General features: G+C 27.8%; 2 protein-coding genes across 2 annotated transcripts; both read right to left on the minus strand.

Moving 5' to 3' along the window:
* Positions 1 to 6,621: 6,621 nt before the first annotated feature.
* On the minus strand, positions 6,622 to 13,273 carry LOC113849699 (alanine--glyoxylate aminotransferase 2 homolog 2, mitochondrial-like). The gene is made up of 9 exons (XM_027479789.1): positions 12,943 to 13,273; positions 12,367 to 12,597; positions 9,791 to 9,961; positions 8,296 to 8,439; positions 7,918 to 8,097; positions 7,468 to 7,693; positions 7,189 to 7,302; positions 7,019 to 7,105; positions 6,622 to 6,928 (listed from the first exon to the last, which is right to left on the minus strand). Exons 1-9 carry the CDS (start codon positions 13,171 to 13,173, stop codon positions 6,885 to 6,887), a joined length of 1,428 nt encoding a protein of 475 aa, XP_027335590.1. The 5' UTR covers positions 13,174 to 13,273; the 3' UTR covers positions 6,622 to 6,884.
* A 7,786-nt stretch (positions 13,274 to 21,059) lies between these two features.
* On the minus strand, positions 21,060 to 25,533 carry LOC113851351. Its single transcript, XM_027481814.1, has 4 exons — positions 25,245 to 25,533; positions 22,273 to 22,893; positions 21,641 to 21,985; positions 21,060 to 21,515 (listed from the first exon to the last, which is right to left on the minus strand). The coding sequence occupies exons 1-4, from the start codon at positions 25,431 to 25,433 to the stop codon at positions 21,240 to 21,242; spliced, it is 1,431 nt and encodes a 476-aa protein (XP_027337615.1). The 5' UTR covers positions 25,434 to 25,533; the 3' UTR covers positions 21,060 to 21,239.
* Positions 25,534 to 25,884: the final 351 nt, after the last annotated feature.

Here is a 25,884-nt window from a genome sequence, read left to right on the forward strand (position 1 = left end):
AATTATATTTTAACATTAATTTTTAAATACTTTAAAATATTAATCTTATATCTCTTGAAAATTTTAAGTTAGTTATGCTTCTAATATATATTAAAAAAAATACTTATATAATCCTGAGATAACTATCATTTACATGTAACGATACTTACATATTGCACACCCAAAACAAATTTGGGATACTTATTTCATTATATCCTATTCTTTTAAAAATTAAATAATGTTTGTTTATATTATCGTAATTGAAGCAACAGTAATATAAACCCATACATGAGAGGTACGCATATGTCTCTACTTTTACAAAAGATTCTCATATGCTTTAGTTTAGTTTTTTTTTTTCTTTTTTAAAATAAACTATATGGAGATTGGATCTAGTATAAACAAAAACTGATTATAATTTAAATTTTTATTATAAAAAATATAGGTGTTTGTTATGATATTTATAAACTTTAAAAAGACATTCTATACATTTTCTGTATTGATAGGTGTGATTTTTCTAATATTAAAATTAAAGGATATTTATGTTTATTTTTTAAATAAATAACTAACTTCATTATCTAAAATTAACTGTATTAATTTTTCTATATATGAGAGGATATTCTATACCCTTCCAATTTACAAGGTATCATAAAACTGACTAAGAAAATGTTATATTTAATCATGAGTTGAGTAAAATTATCTTTTAACTAGATATTCGTGAAAAAAAAACAGTGATAGTTTATTACTTAAAAATATCTAGTATCTTTTGTTACAGTAAAATTTTTATTGATACTTTTATTAATTCAAATTAATAATATTGTATCTTGGAAAATTTATGCACTTTTTAATTATTTTATCACAAAAATGGTAAGTAAGAAAATATTTTTATAAAGCAAATGTAGCACTAAAATAAAATAAGTTTAATTTAGATATATGTACTGTAAAAAAGTCTTTCAATTAAAATTCATCATGAATAAAAATATAATTTTTATACTATAAGTATTTTTAATTATATTCATAAAATATAATCTATCACAATACATCAAGAAATGAATGCACAATTCATATATTGTAATATTTCCTATTAAATTGAGTTATAAAAAGAAAATTATTTAAAGTTATTCTAACATTATTTTAAAATAATATTTTTATTACAAAATTATGTTAAAATATCTTGAAAAAACATAAAAATGAATATACATTCTCACATCTTCTAACAAAACATTTTTTTTTTTAATTTCTTAAGATGCAGGATGCTGTTAGAATTTTCTAATTAGTTAAAACGATCATTACTTGAATAAAGAGATGGTGACTTTAAACAAGGACAGGATTCCCATGGTCTTAAGTAACTATTACGGTTAACAGTAAACTGCATTTAATGACACCACCAAACATTATATTAAATAAGAATCTGAAAAAAGGGTACCATAGTAAAAGCAACATTCTTTCAAGGAGAGAAGACTAAACTGAGCCATTGTTGACAAGGCGAGAAAATCAAAAAGCGGAAAAGTGCAAATGGCTAGATTCATGGCGTTCTTATCTATGTTGAGCATTGTGATCCTAAGGAAGTGTATTCATTTGTATAATGAATATGCACATCTATTGACAGACATGGCTTTTGTTTTTGTGTCCTCAATGCGATTTTCCAGCACGAGTTTTCGGCCAAATGATGCTGTTTCTGGCAGATATTCTCACATGACATCAATGATGGGTAGGCCTGATCGCTAGCCATATAGTTAGAATATAAATCATATGCACTGTGTTGTTCTCTTTTGTTTCCCATAAAAAAAAAGGCATAATTAATTCATATTGAATTTTGTAACACTAATAATTTTGACTAAATGTTTCCCTACAGTTTAATCTCTTTGTTCTTGTCTTAATAATCTGTATTGTTGTTCTATATATATGTTGTATGGTGCAACGCTACTTAATCTTAAGCTTTAAACATGCCAAACGTCATTTATCGGATGCTTCTGCACTATGACAGACTGGGTGTTATTTTTATTTTTTTGCTAATGATGAGAGACTCGGGTGATTTTGACAATGTATAGACTATCAAATGACTATGCGTAGGTTCTGTATTAGTATATTTTTTATATAGTATTTATGATTTATATCAAATATATGTATGATGTTATAGAAAACAAGATTTCTCTAAATGTATGGAGAGCTACAATTTGCTGCTTCATGGTAAGAGAGCGCTGGATATTTCTTCCACATATTTTGGGATGTTCTCATGTCAAATTGTTTTTTCCCCAAGAATTGTGTAATTTAGAATTTGTAATGCAGTCTATAGTTTGTCTCATGTATATGATGGTTCTAGAAATATTTGTAGTCTAATTATTAGGGTACTTCGCAAAAGATGGCAAGTTTGAATCTATCAAATCCAAAAGTTAAACAAGATGAAAAACTGTCTTCAAAATGGGGCGTCATGTTAATCAGATTACTACCTATACTCGTGATTCTGTTATTGAATTTATTATATATTTTCCTTAGGAAAACATATCGTTATACACATATTAACACTGACTCAATTTTGTAGCATAACCGTTAATTTCTGGATTACACAACTTAATTATGAGAAATCTAATAAACTAACTGGAACATTTGTCTACTGTCTGATTATAAACTAACTGGATTGAGCTGACATTTTGATAGAAGCAATGTCTTAATTTCATTCTAAGGTATCAAAGAATCGGCAGGAAGAAGTTTAGACAAGTTCCAAGGAAATTGAATATTTAGATCATGTTTATATTTCACCTGCTGCTGCTTAATTTTCCCCTCCCTCTCCCACCTCCCCCCTCTTCTCTCTTTTTAAATTGTAGATTTGTTCTGAACAAATCGAGCTTATTATACTTCAGAGTAGTGGTTAAGTTTTACATTTGATATGTTTTTTAATTGAAAATCTCGGTCTAAAATGAATATGTACCAAGGCCACCGGATTAGAAAAGTTATATAGGAAAAAACATGCATGCAATTTATATTTGAAGGCATGCTTCGTTCCATAACTCAACATATTTGAGGCAGAGAAACTAAATCTAACATTGATTAAATATGTGATTAAAATTCATTTTAATAATGATTTTTGTAGTCCTATTCCATCGAGTTTTTGGGAATTTGAGTTAAACCTTAATCTATTCTTAATTTTATTGTTGTATTATATAGTCTACTCTAGTGAGAATATTGGGCTACGTATAAAGTTAGTTTCTTAACGTGAGAGTTGTGTATTAAAACCATACTTCAGTTATATATATATATATATATATATATATATATATATATATATATATTTAAATTACTTTTTATAATATTGATTTAGACAACCGATACTTCTACCTTTACCTAGCTTTTGAAGTGAGATTAGATCCAATTGCTTTACAATTCTAATATTAAAATGACCTAAAAAATAGTAAAATAATCGTGCTTAGTAAACTATTATATATGGTAAACAAAATCTCCATTTTTGGCCTAGGTTCAAGAGAGACAGGAGTAATATAATGAAGTAAAATTGCCTCTTTCTGAAGTTCATAAGGCGATGACTTCTAGAAACAAAATTGATTTTGCTCATAGATATGAACTATTTTAATTGATGTCTTTATATATTAATTTGAGATTTTTAAAAATTATTTAATTTCTCGATGTTTAACTCGTGTTAAATTTCCCAATGAAGCGGGCTGAAATATGTAGGAAGCCTTAGTTGTGTCAAACGAGCCAAGTGAAGAATCACAAAACAAAACTTAGAGGCTTAAGTTTGAGTACACTCAGTCATATAGTTTTAACTTATATACTTTTCCGTATACTAGTTTGAGAAATAATAAGTAGTTGAACTTCTAACAATTTTTTCCTTATGCGTGGATCCCAAAAGGGTATATTCCTTAAGTGTAAAACTTGTCAGTATTTTGATAACTTTTTGGTAAATACATCAAATCATTGAAGTAATAAAATAGATTATCATTCACAAGGATTAATATCAAATACTAAACTACAAAAATATTACTAGTTGGATCGAAAATAGAGTTGTAATGTGAATTGAAAAATTAACTAAAGTGCAGAATTTAAAAATGTAAATGTTGAAAAACTATAATTAACTATGGAAATGAAAATTCAAATGTAAGAAGCTAATTAATAATGAAACTAAACTGGAATATATAACTAAAGAAGATAATGAAACTGAGCTGTAAATTAATTAAAAGGTAGGTTGAGTTTAGAATTCTTTATCTTTTTTTCTTTGCATAAAATATGTGTATAACCCAAAATACAGCTCAATCTAATGGTCAGGTTTCTAAAATATCAAACCCTAATTCTTTGGTTGATTGGTTCTAAAACACATTTAGCTTCCTAATCCCTTAGATAAAACTAAAAATGTTTAACATTAAGATTAAAACCCAAATGACCACATTATTATAAACTCCTATTCTTAGATAATTTATAATAAACATTTTGATCTCAGTCTAAAAAAATTCACAACTTTTCATCAATCTCATTCACATAAAACAGAGAGACATTAAGTTCAGAATCAAAATATTAGATTAAAGCTTGTATTTCGAATTACATTCCATGCTTAATTCATTACAATGGATAAAAGAATAAGTTCATCCTTCCTTAACCCCAAGATATTTAGTAAGACATAATGGAAATAAAGAAAAATAAATTAAAATATATTGCAGAAAAGGAAATCATGTTCAACAGAAATAGCTTAAGCATAATATAAAGTGTAGGAAGTTACTATTTTATTACAAATTAAGGAGAAAGAAGAGATGTAACCCAACTTTTCATCAAAATCCTATCGCAAAAAAGAAAAAATATCCATTAGCTGACATTCGTACAGAGAACTGTATGAAAATCTAAAATTCTGTGCTCTGAAAACGTAAATATAAAAGTGCAATAAAAGATAAAATGTGTTGTCTTTAGCAGAAAATTTTACTTTTATATGCTCTATCAACATCGTATTCTCACAATCAGAAGTTTATGTCTTCACAAATATGTACTGTAGCAATTTAACTTCTACTCTTTAAATCTAATTGTCAATTTTCTTATAATCTCTTTAAAAATCAAATGTCAATCATTAATATTTGAATAATTTATCAAATTTACAGCAATCAAACATTACATTGAATATTCTAATTAATTACAATAACTTATAGATTTAATTAGGTTAAATGAATCATAAATCTTTTAATTTTCTATGAGTCAATGACTCATCATATTTGCTAGGTTATCAAATGATCCTTGACCATCAAGAGATTGCTTCAGATGCCTCATTTTTATTTTTATTTTTTACAATTTTGTTAGAAAATAATACATCACCTTTAATCTTGTTGAGGAAACACAACAAAAAGAAAAGGAGTTTAGTTATTTATTTTTTAAAAATTCCTACATTGACTCTTATTATTACTAATTATGTGATAATTATAAAAGAATAGCGTTCTTACATTAGCATGTTAAAATTGTGGATGTAATGAAATTCACTTATGTATGTATTTTTTTAATATTAAAATAGACCTTTATTAATTATTACAACTTTGAGTTGCTAATAAAAGTTAGCCACATTAGCATTGCTTGGTAAAATTGCGATACAGTAGACATTTTATTTTATTTTTAAAAAAAGAATGGAACTCTCTTTAGGTATTTACTAAAAGGAACCATTAAGTTTTGCTTTGTTTTGTTAAAGAGAAAAATTAACGGTTTGCCATGGCAGGGTTCTCGATTTGTCATAAGACATAAGGCTTGATCAGGTAAGATAAGAGGAATATTATAAACAAACATGCAATCGAAATTCACTTTAACTTATGCTCTTTGTAAAGAAATTCAACAGAAGACATCAAATCAAATTATATTTTTAATTAAAAATAAACTTATTTTTAAGTTTCTTAATTACATTTTTTTTTATTATGATATTTGTGTTAACAAAATACCCATGTATTATTCATACAAGTGAATATTTATTTATTTATTTTTTCTTATCTAAGAGACTATAGGCTAAATAAATCAATCACTGGGAGCGTAATGAGATTTTATATTAATAGACATTACTTTTAGATTAATATTCATTTATTTAATAAATAAACTATCAATTTAATAAGTTAATAGTATTAATTATTTTAAAATACACTATAAATTTATGATATTTAATTTTTTATTAATTTTGATAAATTATTTATTTATTTATTTTTCAAAAATGGCAACAACTTGTATGGGAAACCATTTATACCAATTGCACAGAAGCAGCACTGAAGATCCATTTGCCAATGCTTCATTTTAAAAAAAATTACTCATGGAAAACATGTCGCAAAAATAAAGCCCCACAGTTGGTACAAAGATCCAAGTGGCACAATTTAGGTGTTGAAAATAACCCCAGAATTCGTTTCTTAAATTTTGCTAGGAAGCATATAATATCTAGACTTATTTTAAACCAACCTTTTTTTATTTATCAACACTAGGAGGAAATTTTGGATTGAATAACAGATATACCACAGGTTCAATTCAAAACCTTTGACTGATTTCTAGAGCGCTACTGATTTCTTTGACAACTTATATCCATGGTACCCGTTGTACAAACAAAAAAGAAAAATATGTTGAAGATCAGGATTCAAATATTTGCCTGAAAATAAAGAAATTGACAATAAAATGGAATAGGAAAGGATAAACTAATAAAAAGGAGACAACGAGTTGTTGGCTCATTCATTTCGAAAGATAAACATCAGACAAGAGACAACTAATTGTTGGCTCATTCAGTTGAAAAGACAAAGGACTAAACAAGAGACAACGAGTTGTTGGCTCATTCACTTTCTAAGATCATCGTATGCTATTGCAGCATCTATATAGATTTACTCGCTATGATGAATATGATAGCAGTTCAATTGACATGATAAGTAAACATTTATTAACACTAATATCTTAGCTAAGCTTCACATTCTAGACAAGGTCAGGTCCATTGCGTCTGCTAGGAAGTCTGCAACCAACAAAATACATGAGCTGTAAGAAACAAGCAAATACAATCTATCTAGTATCGACAAGGAGAGATATCGGAGATGAGTCTAACCTGCATCTTCTTTGCTGAAACATAAAGGGGGTGTAATTCTGAAGACATTTCCGTAGTAACCACCCTTGCCGATAAGTACTCCTAATTCTGCAGTAACGCAGAATGGTCAGTTAGTTATAGAAGAAAAATATGGCTAGAACCAGAGTATTTGAGAGAGATGGGATTTTTACCTTTCATTTGGTCCATTACATGCAATGTTTCAGCTTTTGCTGGTGTTTTAAGTTCGCTATCAGTGACAAGTTCAACTCCAAGCATCAGGCCTCGTCCTCTAACATCACCAATTACTACAGAAAAAACTCAAGTTATTTTGTTTATAAAATTGGTAAAGAAAAACGGGATTGTTTGTGACTCAAATGCTTCTTAGTTAAGGTCCTATGCTTTGAGTAACTCTCTCAAGAAGGAATTTGAATAACAATAAAGGGAAAGGAATAAGAAAAGGGAAAAAATACATTCATATTTGTCCTTGAGAGTAGTGAGCCTCTCTTTCAAATAGGATCCAACCACAAATGCATTTTCTTGAAGCTTCTCTTTCTCTATTACTTTTAAAACAGCCAACCCTGCTGCAGTACTAACAGGATTCCCTCCAAAGGTGTTGAAGTAACTTCGCCGGGTTAGGACCTCTGCAATCTCTGGAGTAGTTACAACAGCACCAAGGGGAACGCCATTTCCAATGCCCTGCAAATTAGAATACAGAATAGGAGATAACACGAGTCATGGATAAATCGGAGGAGGCATTCATAACAAGGCAACAACAAATCACAATTAAAAATGATTATGCCTTGTTTTCATTTTATGAACAGATAAAAGTATTTTTGGCGCATATTCTATGGTAGTAGAACAAGTATCATTAATCAACTTAACCAGTCTCGTATAAACCCCAAATACCGATAGAAAGTTACCTTAGCCATTGTCACAATGTCAGGAACAACACCGTGGGCCTCAAATCCCCAGAAATGGCTACCAGTGCGAGCAAAGCCAGCCTGAACCTCATCAGCTATAAAAAGTCCTCCGGCTTTTTTAATGGTGTTGTACACAGCAGGCAAGTAACCAGGAGCCAATTCAACAATGCCCCCCACTCCCTATCACAAACAAGAGCAGTATCAAGGTGTGTTAAATTCCTTTATTCTCTTAATCAATATTTAATTTATTACTCAAGGATGGTTTTAGGTTTAAAACAAATAACAAAAAATACTTTATCACACTAGGTGAAGTAGACTGCTTTAAAAAAGAAAAAATAAAAGAAATGTGGATCTGTTTATATGCATTTAGCTTGATACCTGTATTGCTTCAGATATGAAGGCTGCAACATTTCCAAAAGTTCCGAAGTTAATGATATCTTGGACATCTCTTGCATACTTCTCTCCATCAGAACCGAAAATGCCTCTATAAGGGTCTGGATTTAGTGCATGATGAACACCACTCTATGGGCAAAACCAACACAAAAACGCATAAGGAAAACAGTAGTATACATTTTAAATTCACACCGATAGCAAATGCTTGAGGATTACAACAGAAAAGACAGCAATAAAAGGTTTAAAAAAACATATTGTAGGTTAATTAAGTTAATTGTGATTAAATGGTTCGTTTTAATTTATGATAAAATTATATAATTTTTTTTTAACGCGACACATTGTCGTTTAACAAAAAAGAACTTGGAACAGACGATCACCATTAGAAAATTATTTAATGCAATCAGTTAATTAATTAATGAAAGAGTAATGAAATTAAATATAAATTTTAATTATTACATTAAATGAAAGTCTATCGAACTTAATTTAATAGTAGCTAGGAAGAAAATACATTACTTCAGGATAAATGAGAAAAGTACCGCTACTAAGCATGATAATATACATGGAAATATTTCGAAATTATCTGTGAAGTCCTAAATTTGATTATTGAGGTACAAGGGGAACCAACTATTTGCTTGGCGTTAATATTGGTATGAAATTGTGTCAAATTAAAATGATAGGGAATATATTATATTTGTTTAATCAATTATACCGAATTTAAACAAACCAAATCAGACACCACGTAGCCCTGATTTTATTTGCTCAGGGGATGATGGTCCACACTTTCATATCTTGAAGTAGACGGCACTTAGCAATGATTTGGAACGTTAGTTTCGATTGCAAAGTAATAAAGTCCATTTGAAACGCTAATATCCCTTTCGTGGATGACATATGGCCACATTTGGGTTCCTAAACAGCGTTGATGTACGTGGAAAGTTGAGTTAAAATATGAGTTTGCTACCATGATGAGACAATCAAGTCAACTAGATCATCAATTAGTCGACTGATATATGGTCTGGTTGATTTTTAAAATAATATCTATCAAACAATGAAATTTTTATTTATTTTTATTCTGTAGAAAGCTAGCATCTGGCTACCCGTGACCCATCCACTGTAGCTAAACAGTTTTCATGTGTTTGAATAGAGTTATTTTGCTATAAAAGACATATACGTGGTGCAGATTAAAAGTATTTTTAATTTAGTTTTCCTTAAAATTACTTGTTTTCTTTCTGTTTTTTATTTTCGGAAAAACATATCTCTAGTTATCTGTTTATTTAAAATTTAAAATAATATTAATTGCTGACCTTTAATTATGTACTTTTTTAACTTTATTTTTAAATACTTTATATACCTAGTTAATTATATCATAAATGATGATATTAATTATATTCTTTGATCTGTGTATTATTCTCTACCAGATTTTATGAAAATAGAAGAGCAAATCCATAAAAAAATTAAAATGAAAATATTTTAATGTTTGTACCTGTACTACATTGAATTTCCAGATGCTTTGAGCTGTGGCCCCCATCGTCCCAGCTGCATTTCCGTGATAAGCATTCCTTAAGGATATTATGTCATGGCACCCAGTGTACAACTTTGCTATCAGTATCGCCAATTCGTTTGCTTCTGTTCCAGAGTTTGTGAAAAACACCACCTACGTATGGTAATAATAAAAGACAAATTATTTATATTTCAAATCAAAATGATTAAATAAATAGATATAAATATTATTAATAATTCCGTTCACGAGGCTCCTTTCACTCAGCATCAAATTAAAAGGCTGCCGAATAAAAGTAACTAATATTTAAACATTATCTTGTAAATTTATAACACTAGTAATTTCAAACGTGATTCTCTGATTAAATTGAGAAATATATGGTTATGCGAAAATCATAAGTTACCAAATATAATGAAGTATATTCTTAAATGAATAAATTTAATCACATTAAATAGTTTTTGTATGCATTACAAATAATTAGATTATGCTTAAAACTGTTTATGCACATCTCGATTAATTTACATCATCAATTTAGTCTAAAGAAAATTTTCAAATTAAAATTTAAAACTATGAAAAATAAAAATATTGCAGTAAGCCTCTAATAAATTAACCAAATTAAAACTTGAATTTATAAGAATGCCCAATTCTTTTTTCACATATTTATGTTATTATCCCAAACCGATATTTAATAAATTGCAATGTAGTTTAAATACAAAATACTTTTTAATAAAGTCCAACATGGTGATAATGGAGAGTTTTATTTTATTTTTCCCGGTGAACTAAACATGGATTGGTTATATATCTGTCATCTGACAATGTCCACGCATTATTTATTATTTGGTACTAAGCCATGTGCTAGCATCAATGCCACTCACACCATGAATGGCATCTCAATCCCATGAACCACGTCGACACATTATAAATTGCCAAAGAAAGCAATATTTTACAAATAAAAGCCAAAACTCTACCTAAATCATTAGAACATGCCCCTCTCTTTCGATAGTGACTTAGGTGGCATCTGCTCCACAAACTATGATCATTTAACATTTAAAGAGGACTGTTTCTTTTGTCACAAAAAAATGTTTTATTTTAGCGACACGTGTGCCCGGGTTAACACGAAGAGATTGTTTAAAGGATTTGAGTAGTAGTTCTGTACCTTATAAGGATTACTAGACTTACGTAAACTAACAAGGTATTATTAAAATTTAAAAGCCAGTTACAAAAAACTTGGTTCATAATTTTACGTAGTTTTGATTCGCTTTTCATTCTTTTTCTTTCTAAATGTTTTCAAAAACAGTTTTATTGACCCCCTGACTCCAATGTTTCAGATGAATAATTCATTATTCATACCAACCTTGATCTTAAAATAAAAAATATAACTGTTTTCTCTCGAACTATTAATTTAAGTTCCGCCACATTTTAATAAAGGAAATTACCATGTATTCCTCTATCTTGTAAGTTGGAATACAATTATTGTCATAATTTTATCTTACCAAATTTATAAAATAAAATAAAAAAAGGAATTATTCACTGTTAACATTGAAGGTAACATTTCTCTGTCACGTTTGTCATTATTTAAATCACAGAAACGTTTAGGCAGGTGTGCTCTTCATTTAAATAAAAATAGAATCTTTAATTATGCATTTAATAAAAAATTTGATGTGATTATACAATTATTAAAAGAAAACTAGAAACTTCCAAAATGTCCGTTTTAGTATTCCAAAAATAAAATCTATAATATAAAATCCAATTTTCATTTTATAAAAAAGATAATTTTTAAAACAAATTATACATTAAAAATTACCTTTTAAAAATGTATCTACTTAATTAAGCATTCCATGGAACTTATTGTTGATCCGTTCTCCATACAAACATAAAGCTATATTGTTTATTTTCTTGATATTACCTATGTCTAAATGTTATATTACACTTCTAATTAACTCTCAGTCAAATAAAATATTAAAAAAATCATAATATAAGGATATGTTTGTTTTTCATTTTTAAAATTTATGTATAAAATTTATACTATATTTAAAAAAAATTAAAAACTCTTTTTAAAAGAGAAATCAAACATATCCTAAAATTATACTTTTTAATTACTTTTCTATACACGATTTAAATCTAAAACACTTAGTTAGAATAAGTTAAATATCAATTAAAATCACTCTGGACATTCAAATACACGTATGCCGTTTTACAGTATGCTTTTTACTGAAAGAGAGCAAGAACTGTTCTGGCAAAACAGAGAAATGACAATAACGGGGACTTCATTTCAGTTTCGTCTAAATTTCTAAAAGATTAAAATATTTTTAAAAATTAAAATCATCAATAAATTTAAAAAAAAAAAAATTAAAACTAATGGAAATTTTTAAAAAATTAAAGTGACATTTTTTTTTTCAAAAAATAGTCGTTTGTAATCTTTAAAAAATTTTCATCTTGTAATTTTTATCCAAAATTTTATATTTGAATAACTTTTTTATATATTTAAGAAAAAAGGCCCCCAGACACTTTCTACTTATTTTTTCCAAACAAAAAAGTATCAAGGAGGAAAGGAGACACACCTTGAGATTACCGGGAAGCTTGGAGGCCAAAGCCTGAGCGAAATCAGCAATGGCGTGGTTAAGGTAAAGAACCGTGGAGTGCTGCAACCGTTTACTTTGGTCAACTATGGCTTCCACCACATCAGGGTGACAGTGCCCGCAACACACCGTAGCAATCCCTCCAAACGCATCCACGTACCTCCTCCCCTTCTCATCGAATAGATACTGCATCCTACCCTCCACTATGTTCACCTGCACCCCACCACACACAACCATTTCTTTCTATCCATTTATTCAAAAATAAAGTCTAATTATTCAATATTTAATATTTCGTAAATAAACCTCTAATATTGAACGGTCGTTAACTTTTGTTACTAAATGTGCACCGTTTTTTTCTTTTCGCAACGTACTTTGTGAAACACTTTCAAATTTCGTAGACTTAAATTGCGAGAGTTTTGTGATTAAGTTTAATTAGTTATTTAAGAATTTAGTGAAAATAGTAATGAGTATTGACTACTCTGATATTTAAAATAATTTGATAAAAAATAAATAATCATCATGATGTTAGAGAAATGATCGTGTGCGGCGCAGACTCACGGGGGTCTTGTAGAAGTGGAAGAGGGAAGGGCTAAGATACTCCTTGCGCTTCGCCAGAATCTCGCCGGCGGTGGGTCCCGCATACGGCGGCGGGGAGTAATCGAACGACGGAAGCTCCAGGGCGGCGACGGCATCGTTTTTGGTGTCTGCCGACGCCTGAGAAAAGTAGCTTCGCCAGCGAAGCGGCGGCGGTCGTCTCTGCAAGAGCTTCTTCGCTAAGGAAATCATCATTTCTGCTTCGTCCAAAGGAGAATCCCGGCGATGTGATCGGGTAATGGAGAAACCGACCCGACCCGTGTTGATAGGGAAAAGAGTGAAAACGAGAACGACAGGGTACGAAGAATGAATCAGGAATGGGAGAGGGTTATATAGCGGAAGAAATGCGAGGGGTGATGACGTGGAGAGAATGGATTGGGTGAAGAATTTGCTTTTATTCTCAAACTAGGTTAAAATTACGGTTTTGGAATTCACTCTCCTAAAATTGGTTTTTGTCTATCTTCGATGATATATTTACCTTATATTTACTTTACCTTGCATGGTTGGAATTTTGCTGGGAGTTGGGCAAAAAATTTCGTTATGCAATTTCAATCTATAATTAAGAGTAAATTAGTGTTAAAAAATTAGATTAATATTAAATTAGCTTTTTATTTATCATATTTTTTAATCAATTTAATATTTTTAATTCACTTTATAAAATTAGATTCTTCTTTATTAATCTAAATTTATATTATGCATAAAGACACTGCCACACTCTTTATTTATAAAACTTCTATGTTTTACGATTAATATTTTTTTAATCTTAATTCTTCTAATTAAAATTAAATATTTAAAATAATATTTTTTTAAATATAATTATTATATGAAAGACATAAAAACATAAAAATTATTTTTAATTAATTATTACTATTATTTTTGTATTTAAAATTATATGTTTAAATTTTAAATTATTATAAATAATATTTTTATTATTTTATAATATTAATATCTTTTTAAAGTTTTAACTCAAATTTTTATCATCGAATTTTTTATTAAAACTAAGTTAAAAAATAATAAATATTTTATAAAAAAATTTAAAATATAATATAATTAATAAATATTACTAAAAAAATATAAAAATATACTAATTTAATGCAAAGGTGTAGTACAATAAGTTAACTTGACATTTAAAACTAATTTTATAAATGTATTAAAAATTATTTTTTCTTTAAAATAAATTTAAAACTAAATTTAAAATTAATTTAACTTAACACTACATCTAAAATTAATTTAACATAAAATATTAGATTTAAAACTAGTTTAAACTAAAACCAAATTTAAAATAATTTTAAACCAAATCTAAAATTTTAAACCAGTTTCAAATTATTTTAAAAAAAATAAATAAATTAGTTTAAAATTTAATCTGTATAATTAATTTATATGATAGATAAATAATATAAAGTACAAAATATAAATTTAATTTTAATACAATATGAATGTACAAAAACTATATTAATAATTTATTTAAATATGTTTTACATTAATTATTATAAAATTTATTTTTAATAATAAAAATTTAATAAATAAAAATATTTTATTAAAATCTATAATATTGACTATTATTAATGATTTAAATTTTAAGATATTATGTGATTTAAAAAAATTGTTATTCCAAAATTTTATTAAACATGTTAAAAAATAATTAATTTTTATTAATATTTCATATTTTAGAATTTAGGATTGAATATTTTGTAAATTAATATAAAATACATTTAAAGTTACATAATTATAGAATTGTAATTAACTTTATTTAATGCATTTATATATATAACAAGTTTTATAAAATTTAATATGTTAATAATATAATGTTACAATTTTTAATTAAAATATATTGTTTGTTAAAGGTCATGTATGTTTGGATTGATAGAAAGAAATCGAGTAAAATGGATTAAAAATTAAAGTAAAGTAGAACTAAAATTTTATTTTATTCTTTGGATGCATTGCTGAAACAGAAATTTTGTTTCATTCCTTAGATAGTGAATGAAGTAATGAAGTATAGTGAATGGAGGTATTTTTTTTCTTATAATATATTTATTATAAAAATGTGTATTTTAATTTAATTTGATTTAATCATGTTTGTAATTCTTATAAATATTAAACAGTTTATAATAAGTTTTTATAAATTTTTTTATTAAGATTTAATTCTTAAAAAGTTAAGAAGTTAGGATTTAATTTTTATTGATAACTTCTGACTACTAAGTATTAAGTTAATTGATGAAGAATTAATATTCTTATATGTTATGTTACTGTCATTTATTTTTTTAATTTTTTATTATTTAAGATTAATAATTATAAATAAGTCTCTAAATATATTTTATATATTTGTAAATAAGTAACTTTCTTATTCTCCTTCTCCCGCCTGTCCATCCTTTTTCTCCTCTTTCCTCTTTTCTCTCTCCACACTCCATTTTAGATAAATTGTCATTCACTAGATCGTTGCAATTTTGTAAAATATGTTTAAGAACTTATTTATAAATATTAATTTTAAATAATAAAAAATTAAAAAACTTAAATGACATGTCACATTCTACCACTTAAGAAAGTTTGATTCTTTATTAGTCAATTCAGCACTTAACAGAATATAATTGACGGTAGAAATTAAATCTTAATTTCTTAATAGATTAAATCCTACCAAAAAAAATTATAAGGATTTATCGCAAAATGATCAATATTTACAAAGATAAAAAATAAAATTAAGCTTTTTAACTTTTATTCTTTATCGTATTATAATTTAAAAAATTATTATTATCAAATAAAAATAATTATACATATAAAATAAATTAAAATCCTTCATATTTAATAGTTTTCTCTCTTGTACAATTGAGTGCCACTTTGCAGAGTTTTTTAAACATCCATTTTGAGTAACTGTCATTAAGGTTCCTTTCATTGCTCAACAAGCTTAGGATGAAAGATCAGTTGGAAGAAAGATTTTCCTCTAGAAAATTAGTTTGGTTTGCAAGAAAGGGCATAAAATGGATGGAGGTAGTCTCATTCAAAGCTCATCGGAAAAGGACGATTGGGCCAATTAGAGTCTCAAGAAGGCAAAGACTAGTTAAGAAAAAAATGAAAAAAGATCAAATCAACTCAAGTGAAGTCTTGATGAAAAAAATTTCTCAAAAAACCTTGGATCTAAGTTCTCTAAAGAGGGGGACTTGAAGAATCAAACCACTAAGAAAGCTAAATCCAAGGATAGAGACACCGAAGAGATGACGAAGGGTCTAAAAGTGAAGCCCTATTCTTCAAACTAAGTGTTTTCTTCCTTGAATAATAATGAGAATGTTAAGTTTAGGTTATATAAAGATAGTCTTTTAGCCTTGAATAATATGTATTTGTGTTTCAATCATAATAATATAATCTCCTCTACAAAGGATGACTTCAACACTCACAATCTACATTAATAGTTAAAATATCTAGAACATAAAGTTAAAAATATTTGGAGAGAGGATGTGTAATTAAATGTGTTAGAGTTAAATAATGAAATTTTCTTGGTTCACTCTTTTTATATTGTAGATTATATAGTAGCTTTATTCAATAATTCTTGGTTAGTTTTAGATCATTAATTGTTTGTCCAAAGAATCTTTCTTTAGGATTAGAGAGCAATCAGTTTAGGAAGGTGGCTATATTGATTAGAATTCTAGATTCATGTATGAATTACATAATGGAAAATTCATATAGCAAACTGGTTCTACTTTAGGAACAATGCTAAAATTTTATTCTCACACTTTCATACTGTCAAGGGTAAAATTCAAGGTCTAAATTAAACAAAACTAAAAGTACAAGGGATAAAACACATTTTCTCCTTTGTAAAATAGAATATTTATATCTAACAAATTATCCATATGAGAATCATACAAGAGTTGACAGCAAAATTAAATGTCTCAATAGAAAAATGACTTTTTCACACAATTTGATAAGTATAAAGTGTCACGTTGCTCAATTAAAAAATTCAAAGTTTAAATTACATATAATTAAAAGTACATTAGAGTAAAATGGCCCTTTCCCCCATAATTTATTATTAATAAGTTGTCATGAAATCTTTTAAATAGACCCTTAGTCACATGAGTGATAAATTATCATTTTGCCATTTTATCTAGGAGAACCATTTTATTATTATAATTGATGTTTATCCTTTACACTAACTAAGTTTCTCTTAATTTGATCATAAGAAGTGGTGACAATGCAATTTAGTGAAGTCGAACTAAATCATAAAGAAAAGTTGTATAAAAGAATAAAAAATGTATAGAATTCGTAAAGGTATCAGACGAGCATGCTCTTGTTAACATCAGCACACCCTGCAATGACTAGACAAACCATTTGAAGAGGGCATGCTTAACAGTAATACACAATATGCTACTTTCTAGTGAGCATGATTATGGCTATTATCTGCATGTTCCGTGCTAAACAAATAGACTTGTATGTTTAGGGTGTGTTTAGGAAGAAGACGCCTTGGCTAAACATATGAATCCTTTGACTAGGGCGTACTTAGGGGGAATACGTCCCGTGCTGAATTGTTGACTTCTCTGTCCAGTGTATATTAGTACCGTCAAATAAAAAGAAATTTTAGGGCTGTCATAGGAATCTCTTCTACTTTTGAATTTTGAACTAATTTTTACAATTCTTCTTCCTCTTCTATCTCCTCTCGCTCAAATCCTAAGCTTTCCACTAAAAATTCTTCTATTCACATCATCTCCCTCTTCCATTCCATTCGTCACCTCTACGTAATCTTTAAGAGATAACATTCTCCATTGTATATTTCTTATGCTTTTAACAATATAATCATATGTAACTAAACACTCTTTACCATAAGATTAAGGTGGACACTTATGATATAATATTTTTTAATTTTATTTTAATTTTATGATATTGATGTTAGTTATTAATAAAAATTATTATTATTATTATTATTATTATTATTGACTTATCATTCAAGAGTTAATCTTAGTTAATCTATTAATAAAAAATTATATTATTAATAGATTAATAAAATTAAAAAATAATTTAAATTTATAAGTTGTGAAGAGCAATCTTTCACTTGATCTTTTATCTTTTAATCAGTTAATTAAATGATTTACATTAATATTTTAAATAGAATTAGAATGATCAATTTTAACACTTATAAAAACCAAAATGACTTTTATTCTCAAACTCTTAATTTTGTAAAAATATAAATTTTATGTGTTTGATCCTTGGAAAATATTGTAATATTAATTGTGTTCCTTATTTAAAAAAAATGTCATCAAGTAAATGACTGAACTGAAAAGGATGTCAGTCTTAATTTATTTTATAATAACTTTTACAAAAGAAAGATGAAACAACAGAGCTAAGCATCCAATTCATTCCACCATAGCTAGATAACAATTTTACTATAATCAAGATGGTGTTGGCACATGGACCTACTATTATATTATATATCACTGTTTGTAAATTGATCGATGACACGGGTGATCATGATCGCACATTGCAGTACCCAATCCTTGCAAGAGGAGAATCTTATCTTGCTAACACCATTCAGATCCCTTGTGTGGCGTGTAGTTTATCTTATCTCTTGATATGAATCATGAAATTTCTAGGTGCTTCCGCAGCTTATAAAGAATTTGCAATGTTCTTATGCATTATGGAAACATAGGGATCCACATAAGATAAAAGCAAACTTTGAAATGACATAAAGTAATAATCATAGAAAAATAAAATTGTAAATGTGTTGGAGCCCTTTTTAATATATAATTTTAAAATAAAACTTCAAATTCGATTTTTATGTATATAAAATTTTGTTAAAAAACCAATTTTATTATATGTTAACTGTTGTCCCTAACGCAAATACAACTTTTTATTTCATAAAAGATTATATATCCAGACAAAAACGAAAAAAAGAAGCTTTTTGCTATACTGCAAGTGACATTTCAGACCATTTTAGGATCCTCAAGTTAAAAATATACAGCAAACGCGACAGGGAAAACACACTTGTTTATGGTGGAAAACACGTGTTTGCCAAAAGGTGTATAACATAATATTACTAGTACCATATACTTGTTTAATTAAGACAAAATTAACAGGAAATGTTTGAATCTTTGCAATTCGACACATGTGTTGATATAAAGGAGGGATTACCGCTTCGTGTAACACGTCAATTTTTTATTTATCTCAAATGTGTTTAGACAACTATATATTTAATTGCATATTTAATATTTTTTAAATAATAACTTTAAAATGATTTATTTTGATAAATTAAATAAAAATACTTCTGAAAATAAATAAAAAACAGCACGTGAGAATTATAAATTTTTTTTATGAGTTATAGATTATCAAGTTCTAATTAGTTACATTTAATTTTGACAGAATTTAAATTGATATGATAAAATATTTTATCTTATCATAAATTTTTTTTACTAAAGATATCATCATAAATTAATTAATCCAAATTTATTTGAACTTAACTTGAATGTAATGTAATTGTATTAATATTCGAAAGAGAGAATATGTGTATACTAAATAAAAAAAACCTAAAGATTAATGTTAATAAAACTAATATAAGTTGAATCTGATAAAAAAAAGATACTTAATACTTTTTCTAAAACAAATGGTAGGCATTGATCCAAACGAATATCCTACCATAATCTTTGTTTTGTCGATTTTTTTTTAAACTTATCATCCATGCTCATGTGATGTGACCAGTTCTTATTTTAAAGTATAAATACATATTTGTCAATAGTACATTGGATATTCCAAAATCAACAAATTTAATGTCCAAAGCACGAGTGTTGCAAGATAGATAGTGTGTAACTGCACCAATTTTGGATGATGATGAAAAGACTTATCAATGCAGTTGAAGGGCGGGGATTAAGCTCTAATCAAATCCTTTGTCAGAAGTATCAACAAGATTTGTGTCTAAATATTTTGGCAGAGACATCAACAATCAACATTTGTGTATATTGTGGCAAAATGAGACACAAATGAGACATATTACAAGAAACACAAGTATTCTCTCATTTTAAACAAGATAGTTTTGCTAGTAATGTTATAAGAAAAAATAGTGATATAAAAATAAGATATAATTTATGTGAAAGATTAAAAACTATATTAGCATCTTCTAAATTTGTTATAGAATGACGAGACGTCAATAATATGCACAATGTCAAGCAAACAACCACAAGATCAGTTGATTCTAGTTCCAAAGGGAACCATTAGATCACGACTAACCTCGTAACCTTAGCTCAACTCGGTGAAAAATTTATAGAATTGTTTAAGAAAGATTAATAATATCTTTCTTTTCTTTTTTCGCTTAAAGTTCAATATATTACTTATACTAATGCGTAGGATCCTCTTATAATAAAAATCATAATTTATAGGCTACTCTATTTAGGAATCAATCATTATTATTTTAATAATGTTAAAATTAGTGACCTTGTATTTGATTTCATTTTTCGTCAAGTTTCTTCTGATAAATCATATTTATCTTTTAATTTAAAATTCACATTAATTTTCTTTTCTATGTAAAAATTTCTCCTTTTCCTTCTATTCAGATATTTTTATTAATTTATCCCCCCTTAACCAACATTTTACTTTATTAATTATTCCTTTTAATGATTACAAAATTTAAAACAATTTCCATTTCTTTATATTATTATTTAATTAAGACCTGTTTTTATTTATACTAAAAAATTATCTTTTGCGCAATAAATACTTTAATAAATTTGGATGTCAACATAATATTTACACACGATAATACTTCAAAAATTGTCATAAGAAAATGCATCAAATACGTGAGAATAATCAAAACATGAATTTTAAAGGGATTCCATGAGAATCAAGTCACTAATATAGTTGTTTATACTCAACAGAATCTTCATCACTGGTCCAAAACAGGGAAGAAGGGCACAAAAGGCCAAGCAGCTTATAGAAAACTAAGGCTCATCAAGAATCGTTCGTGTTGACCACAACTTCAAATTGTGAACTATATTCAGCTAGCTAAATTTCAAGCAGTGTAACTGTTTACACAATTTCACTGGGAAAATGATATATTAAAAAAGCTTTGCCATATCTTCTAATAATCATCTTCCTGCTGTTTTATAAAGTAAATATTAACTAAAAATTATTTATTATTGCATTGAAAGTATAAAATACATTAGGAGTAGGTTCATTTAGTAATTAGAAGGATATGTAGGAATAAAGAGTAGGAGAATTTAGAATTATTTATATTAAAATTATAAAAAGCATGACAACAAGAACAATAGCATTTTTCTCATGGTCTAAATGAGGAGGCACTAAGAGTGTCTGAATGTAAGATTAAGACGGCCAGGACGAAGCCAAGTATCTTCAAGCAAGTCCTTTGGTGCTGAATTTGGTAACACTGATGACACACCATGGAAGACAAGTCTAGATTCGCCACCAAATATCAACACATCTCCTGATTCTAGAAGTACCTTCTCTGCCTCCTCAACATTCCTTTGATCCCCATAAAGAAATTCTGCAGTGTCACCAATGGAGAAGGACACAACCGGCAACCCTTTTCGGAGACTTTCTCTGCTTTCATCGCGATCCTGCGCCAAACAGAAGCATGAGGAAGTTTGTGAATCATTCTTAAATATTGAAAGATGGCAAACAAAGAAATGGACGAAATAAAAATTTCAAACAGCCAGATAGTGTAGGAAGTGTAAGAGCTAACCTGATGAAGACCAAGATTTCCCCTGGTTGTGTAAGAATTGACAATGCATATATCAGGAGTCATTGAAGGAAGTATGTCCTCCCCATTCCATAGTCTATATTCCTCCTTAATTAGAGAATGTGCATCTTGGATTGCTCTTATAACCAGCTCACTGAAGTGATTGGGAATACTAGGTGGTTCGGTACCATCAATTACACGTTTATTTCCATATTTTCTGGTTTGAGGATCCCAGTCCATACCAAGACACATCATCTTCAATCGAAGTTTGGCTCCAGTTGCATAACCTGGTTGATAGAATCCTCCAGGACCCAGACCCAGCTCACGACAAGTTTTCACTATTTCCACCTAAAATCATTACAGAAAACAGTAAAAGAAAATATGGAGTCAACAATCAGGACGCCGGGGGGGGGGGGGGGGGGGGGGAGAGAAGAGACATATAAATGCAATAAAAATTGAGAGAAAATAGCAAACAAAGGAGTAGACTGCTTGCATCGTATGTCTCATCTTAGCCACAGAGTGGCTAATTCTGCTAAAAATATCTCCTACTAATGTCCTAGTGATTGCTGTGAAATCATATTAATCAGAAACAAAACAGCACCATGCATAGATTGAAGCAAGTGAAAATAAAGTACCTGCTCATCATGTGTTAAGTAATGTTTCAAGAGAACCATCCCTGGCCTCAGTATCCCCTCTTTGGTCCCTCCATCATCCATCTCAATGTAACTTTCCTTGTTCTCTCCCTGCACTGAAGCTTCTATTACGGCAGAATTTCTTCTTCTACGAAAGCAGATATCATATGGTTGGAACTTTGGCATACTAATTGATGAATATAACTTGTGACCAGCTGCTGCATAGCTTGAATTACAATGGCTATTATATGGTCTATTGACAGATGCAGCTTTCTTCTTCCAAGAATGACTCCCTAGGGGTGATTCATCTCCGTGCTTTGTTAAGTTAGTTAAACTAGTGTTTTCAAAACTGGAACAACAACTAGGTTTACGACAGTTATCTCCACTGGCCTGGGTCAATTCTTGGTCAACTTTAGCTATTTTCTTGAATTTTCCATGTTCAAAACCAGTAGTAGTTGGTGAAGGTAACCCAGGGAGTTTGTTAGTAGATGATGTGGAACTAGTTGACACAGAGTGTGAATAATTCACCATATTATTATTGCGCAGGGTTGAACGGATAGTGCCAAACAAAAGATATTCATCATCGTCATGAGAAGTATCTGATAATAGTCCACCTGCCATAACCTGCATTTGAATCATGGAAAATTAAAACTAAACAAAAGCAATCAGTTAGTGTTGACTAAAATTTAATCTTAAGAGCAGTGGGGAAAACCAATACAGGTTTTATTGAAGCCTGTGAATTATATCCAAATCAGGTTAAATTGCTCACTTTCACAAAATCAAAATTTAATTTCAAATACATCCAAATCAGGTTTTATTGAGACACATGAAATTTAACGAGTCACTAAATTTACCATTGCATTACAAAAAGGAAGCATAATCACTTGTTACTCAATGCTCACTTGAACTAAGTAACACAAGCACGATCATCATGTGGTTACAACAATCATAATAACAATGAACATGCCCAACTTAACAATGATGAGAATATCAAGAATCAGTTGTAATAATATTGCAAATTACTACTAATAACATAAATTTGAACCGATAAGAAAAGTTGGCTTTGTCTCCTTAACGCAAACAATGATACTGAGAAAGACCATATTTTTTTATTGCTCGGGGCAAAGTACTCAATCCACTCATTTACCTTTGCTGACTGATTAGACATCCGGCAATATACTATTTTGGTCTTTCTATTAGAAATAATTATTATATTTTTTATATTCTTATTTATTGTGAATTTTGTATTAATGAGATATTTACTTATTATTTATATAAGTAGTTCTACTCATTCATTTAATATATAAATAATAATTTAACCATTTAATGATATAAATATTTTTAAAATACAAAATAAATGTATGACATATAAGTACTTTTTATTGGTCATAATAAATTAGTTATCTATTTTCTTATAAATAAAACCAAAAAAAGTAGTACAACTTAACACACTCAAAGAATAACCCTTAACATATATACTAATTAAACACTACCATTCAATAAAATCCTTATCGCTAATAAAATAAAATCTAAATACAAATTAACCACAACAGTTAAATAAAACCTTATTGCTTATCCAATACTTCCTCTAATCATATTTTTTAAAAATAAATAAATAATTTTATAAAATTAATAAAAATAGTTATATATCATAAATTTATATTATATTTTAAAATTACTGATTATATTATTTCATCAAATTAATGTATATAATATTAAATAAATATATCTACTTGTATAAATAAAAGGTAAGTACATCGTTGACACAAATTTTATGTAAATAATTGTTTAGATGATAGGTGAAATAGAAAAAAAAAATAAAAAATAAAAGAATAAAAAATAGAATGAGAAAATGTAGTACTTAAATGAGTTGACATAGGAGGAAGGACAAAAAAAATCATCAACTTATTTAGATGAGTGAAAAAAGAGAGTAAAAGAAAATAATTATTAAAGTATATTAAAGATAATCATAAAAACTTTAACCGATTAAAAATTTTAAAATTTTATTATAACATGTTTTATTAATAAAAAAAATTATTTTTCGTGTTTTTATATTTTAAAAATTATATAAATATTATTAATTATTAATAATAAAATAAAACAAAAAGAAAAAAGAAAATCTACACCTTTCTTACCTCTTCACGTCCTTCTCCAAATTAGAGAGATTTTTTAATGATGGAACCTATAAGTTAAATCTTTTTCTCTTCTCTGCCTCCATCCTAACATCCAAACCTCGTTCCCCACTTATTGGACTAAATTTATGGTGTTGTTTACGTGATTTATCAATTAAAATTATACTTCTATAAATAAAAAATTATATTTAATATTATCAGATATTATTATAACAAAACTCTAATTTTAATTGATAAACCGTATCAAGAGTACTTAAAAATTACACTTAAATATTTTATTCTTATTATAATAAAGGAGATCAAAGATACTAATATATAAATACTAATTAAACACTACACTTAAATAAAATCCTTGTCTCCTATAAAAAAAACCTAGGTAAAATAAATAAAATCCTTGTCTCCTATGAAAAAAACCTAGGTAAAATTTACTGCATACAATACTCTGTATAAATTTATTTTTATATTTAAAGAATCTAAAAAAATATATTTATTCATCCATTCTTAAACTATTTATGTATTTATTATTAAATGATCCTCTAATTTAATATTTATTCTTCTTCAAAGACTTTTCTGTAATAAAAAAATATTAAAAGACTTTCTTACGATAAAAATAATTAGACAGTACGCTTAGATAAAATCCTTTTCCCTCATCAAATAAGGTATAAACTCTAAAAAAACAATCTATAGAAATTAAATATTAGAAACTAAACCAAAACACAGAGATCCACGTCGTCAAATCCTAATCCTAGTCAAAAACTAAAATCAGATTAAAAAAGAAAAACTCGTAATTAACATAAATAAAATGATTATTTAAATAAGAGAAATTTGTTAAGTCATACTTACAGGGTTTTTGTGAGCATTAGACTTTGAAACAGTTGGCAATTGTTCCGCTGGTGAAGACTCAGTGGTAGAATTCACGGTTTTGGCCATCGCGTTCGAAGGTGGCGAAGCGGTGAGAGAGAAGGACGAAACGACGATGTGAGAGGGATGGCGCTTGAAGCAAGCACGGATGGCAATAAAAGGGGAAAACATGATGAGGCAAGTTTCAGTGAATGCGAGGAACAGAGTTTGAGAAAGTGGTGGCTGTGACCGAAGCGACACTTTGGACTCTGTTTTGGTGCTGACGTTTTGCTCGCACGCCGTGACCCTCTTCCTTCCTTTGCTATATACGCTTCATTTCAAACGGTGCCTGTTTGAAAATTAGATTCTTTTTATTTTTATATTATTATATTATTGCTAATCTTATTTTAAAATTATTTATATTTAAAATTTTGAAAATATAGAGAAAATAAATAATATTATTTTTTATTTTAATAATGAAATTGTTATAAAGAAAACAAAACATAAAGTTAAACAGATAATTAAGACATAACTCGTATATGTTTTCTTTTTTTATATTTTTTCTATTTTTATTTTTATTTTTTAAAATTTTATTATTATTTTTTAATTTTTGTAAATTTTTTGTTTTAATTTTTATTAAAAA

Source organism: Abrus precatorius, unplaced genomic scaffold (assembly GCF_003935025.1).
Source record: "Abrus precatorius isolate BTA unplaced genomic scaffold, Abrus_2018 Scaffold9, whole genome shotgun sequence".
NCBI classification, from domain to species: domain Eukaryota; kingdom Viridiplantae; phylum Streptophyta; class Magnoliopsida; order Fabales; family Fabaceae; genus Abrus; species Abrus precatorius.

Excerpts from the sequence above, each read along its gene's own strand:
- LOC113849699 (XM_027479789.1), bottom strand. The coding sequence starts at position 13,173 with ATGATGATTTCCTTAGCGAAGAAGCTCTTGCAGAGACGACCGCCGCCG. Across the intron at positions 9,962-12,366 it reads AGCTTCCCGGTAATCTCAAG|GTGGTGTTTTTCACAAACTC; the intron begins GTGTGTCTCCTT and ends TACCATACGTAG. Across the intron at positions 8,440-9,790 it reads GGAAATTCAATGTAGTACAG|AGTGGTGTTCATCATGCACT; the intron begins GTACAAACATTA and ends TTTTGCCCATAG.
- LOC113851351 (XM_027481814.1), bottom strand. The coding sequence starts at position 25,433 with ATGTTTTCCCCTTTTATTGCCATCCGTGCTTGCTTCAAGCGCCATCCC. Across the intron at positions 22,894-25,244 it reads CTAATGCTCACAAAAACCCT|GTTATGGCAGGTGGACTATT; the intron begins GTAAGTATGACT and ends ATTCAAATGCAG. Across the intron at positions 21,986-22,272 it reads ACTTAACACATGATGAGCAG|GTGGAAATAGTGAAAACTTG; the intron begins GTACTTTATTTT and ends TAATGATTTTAG.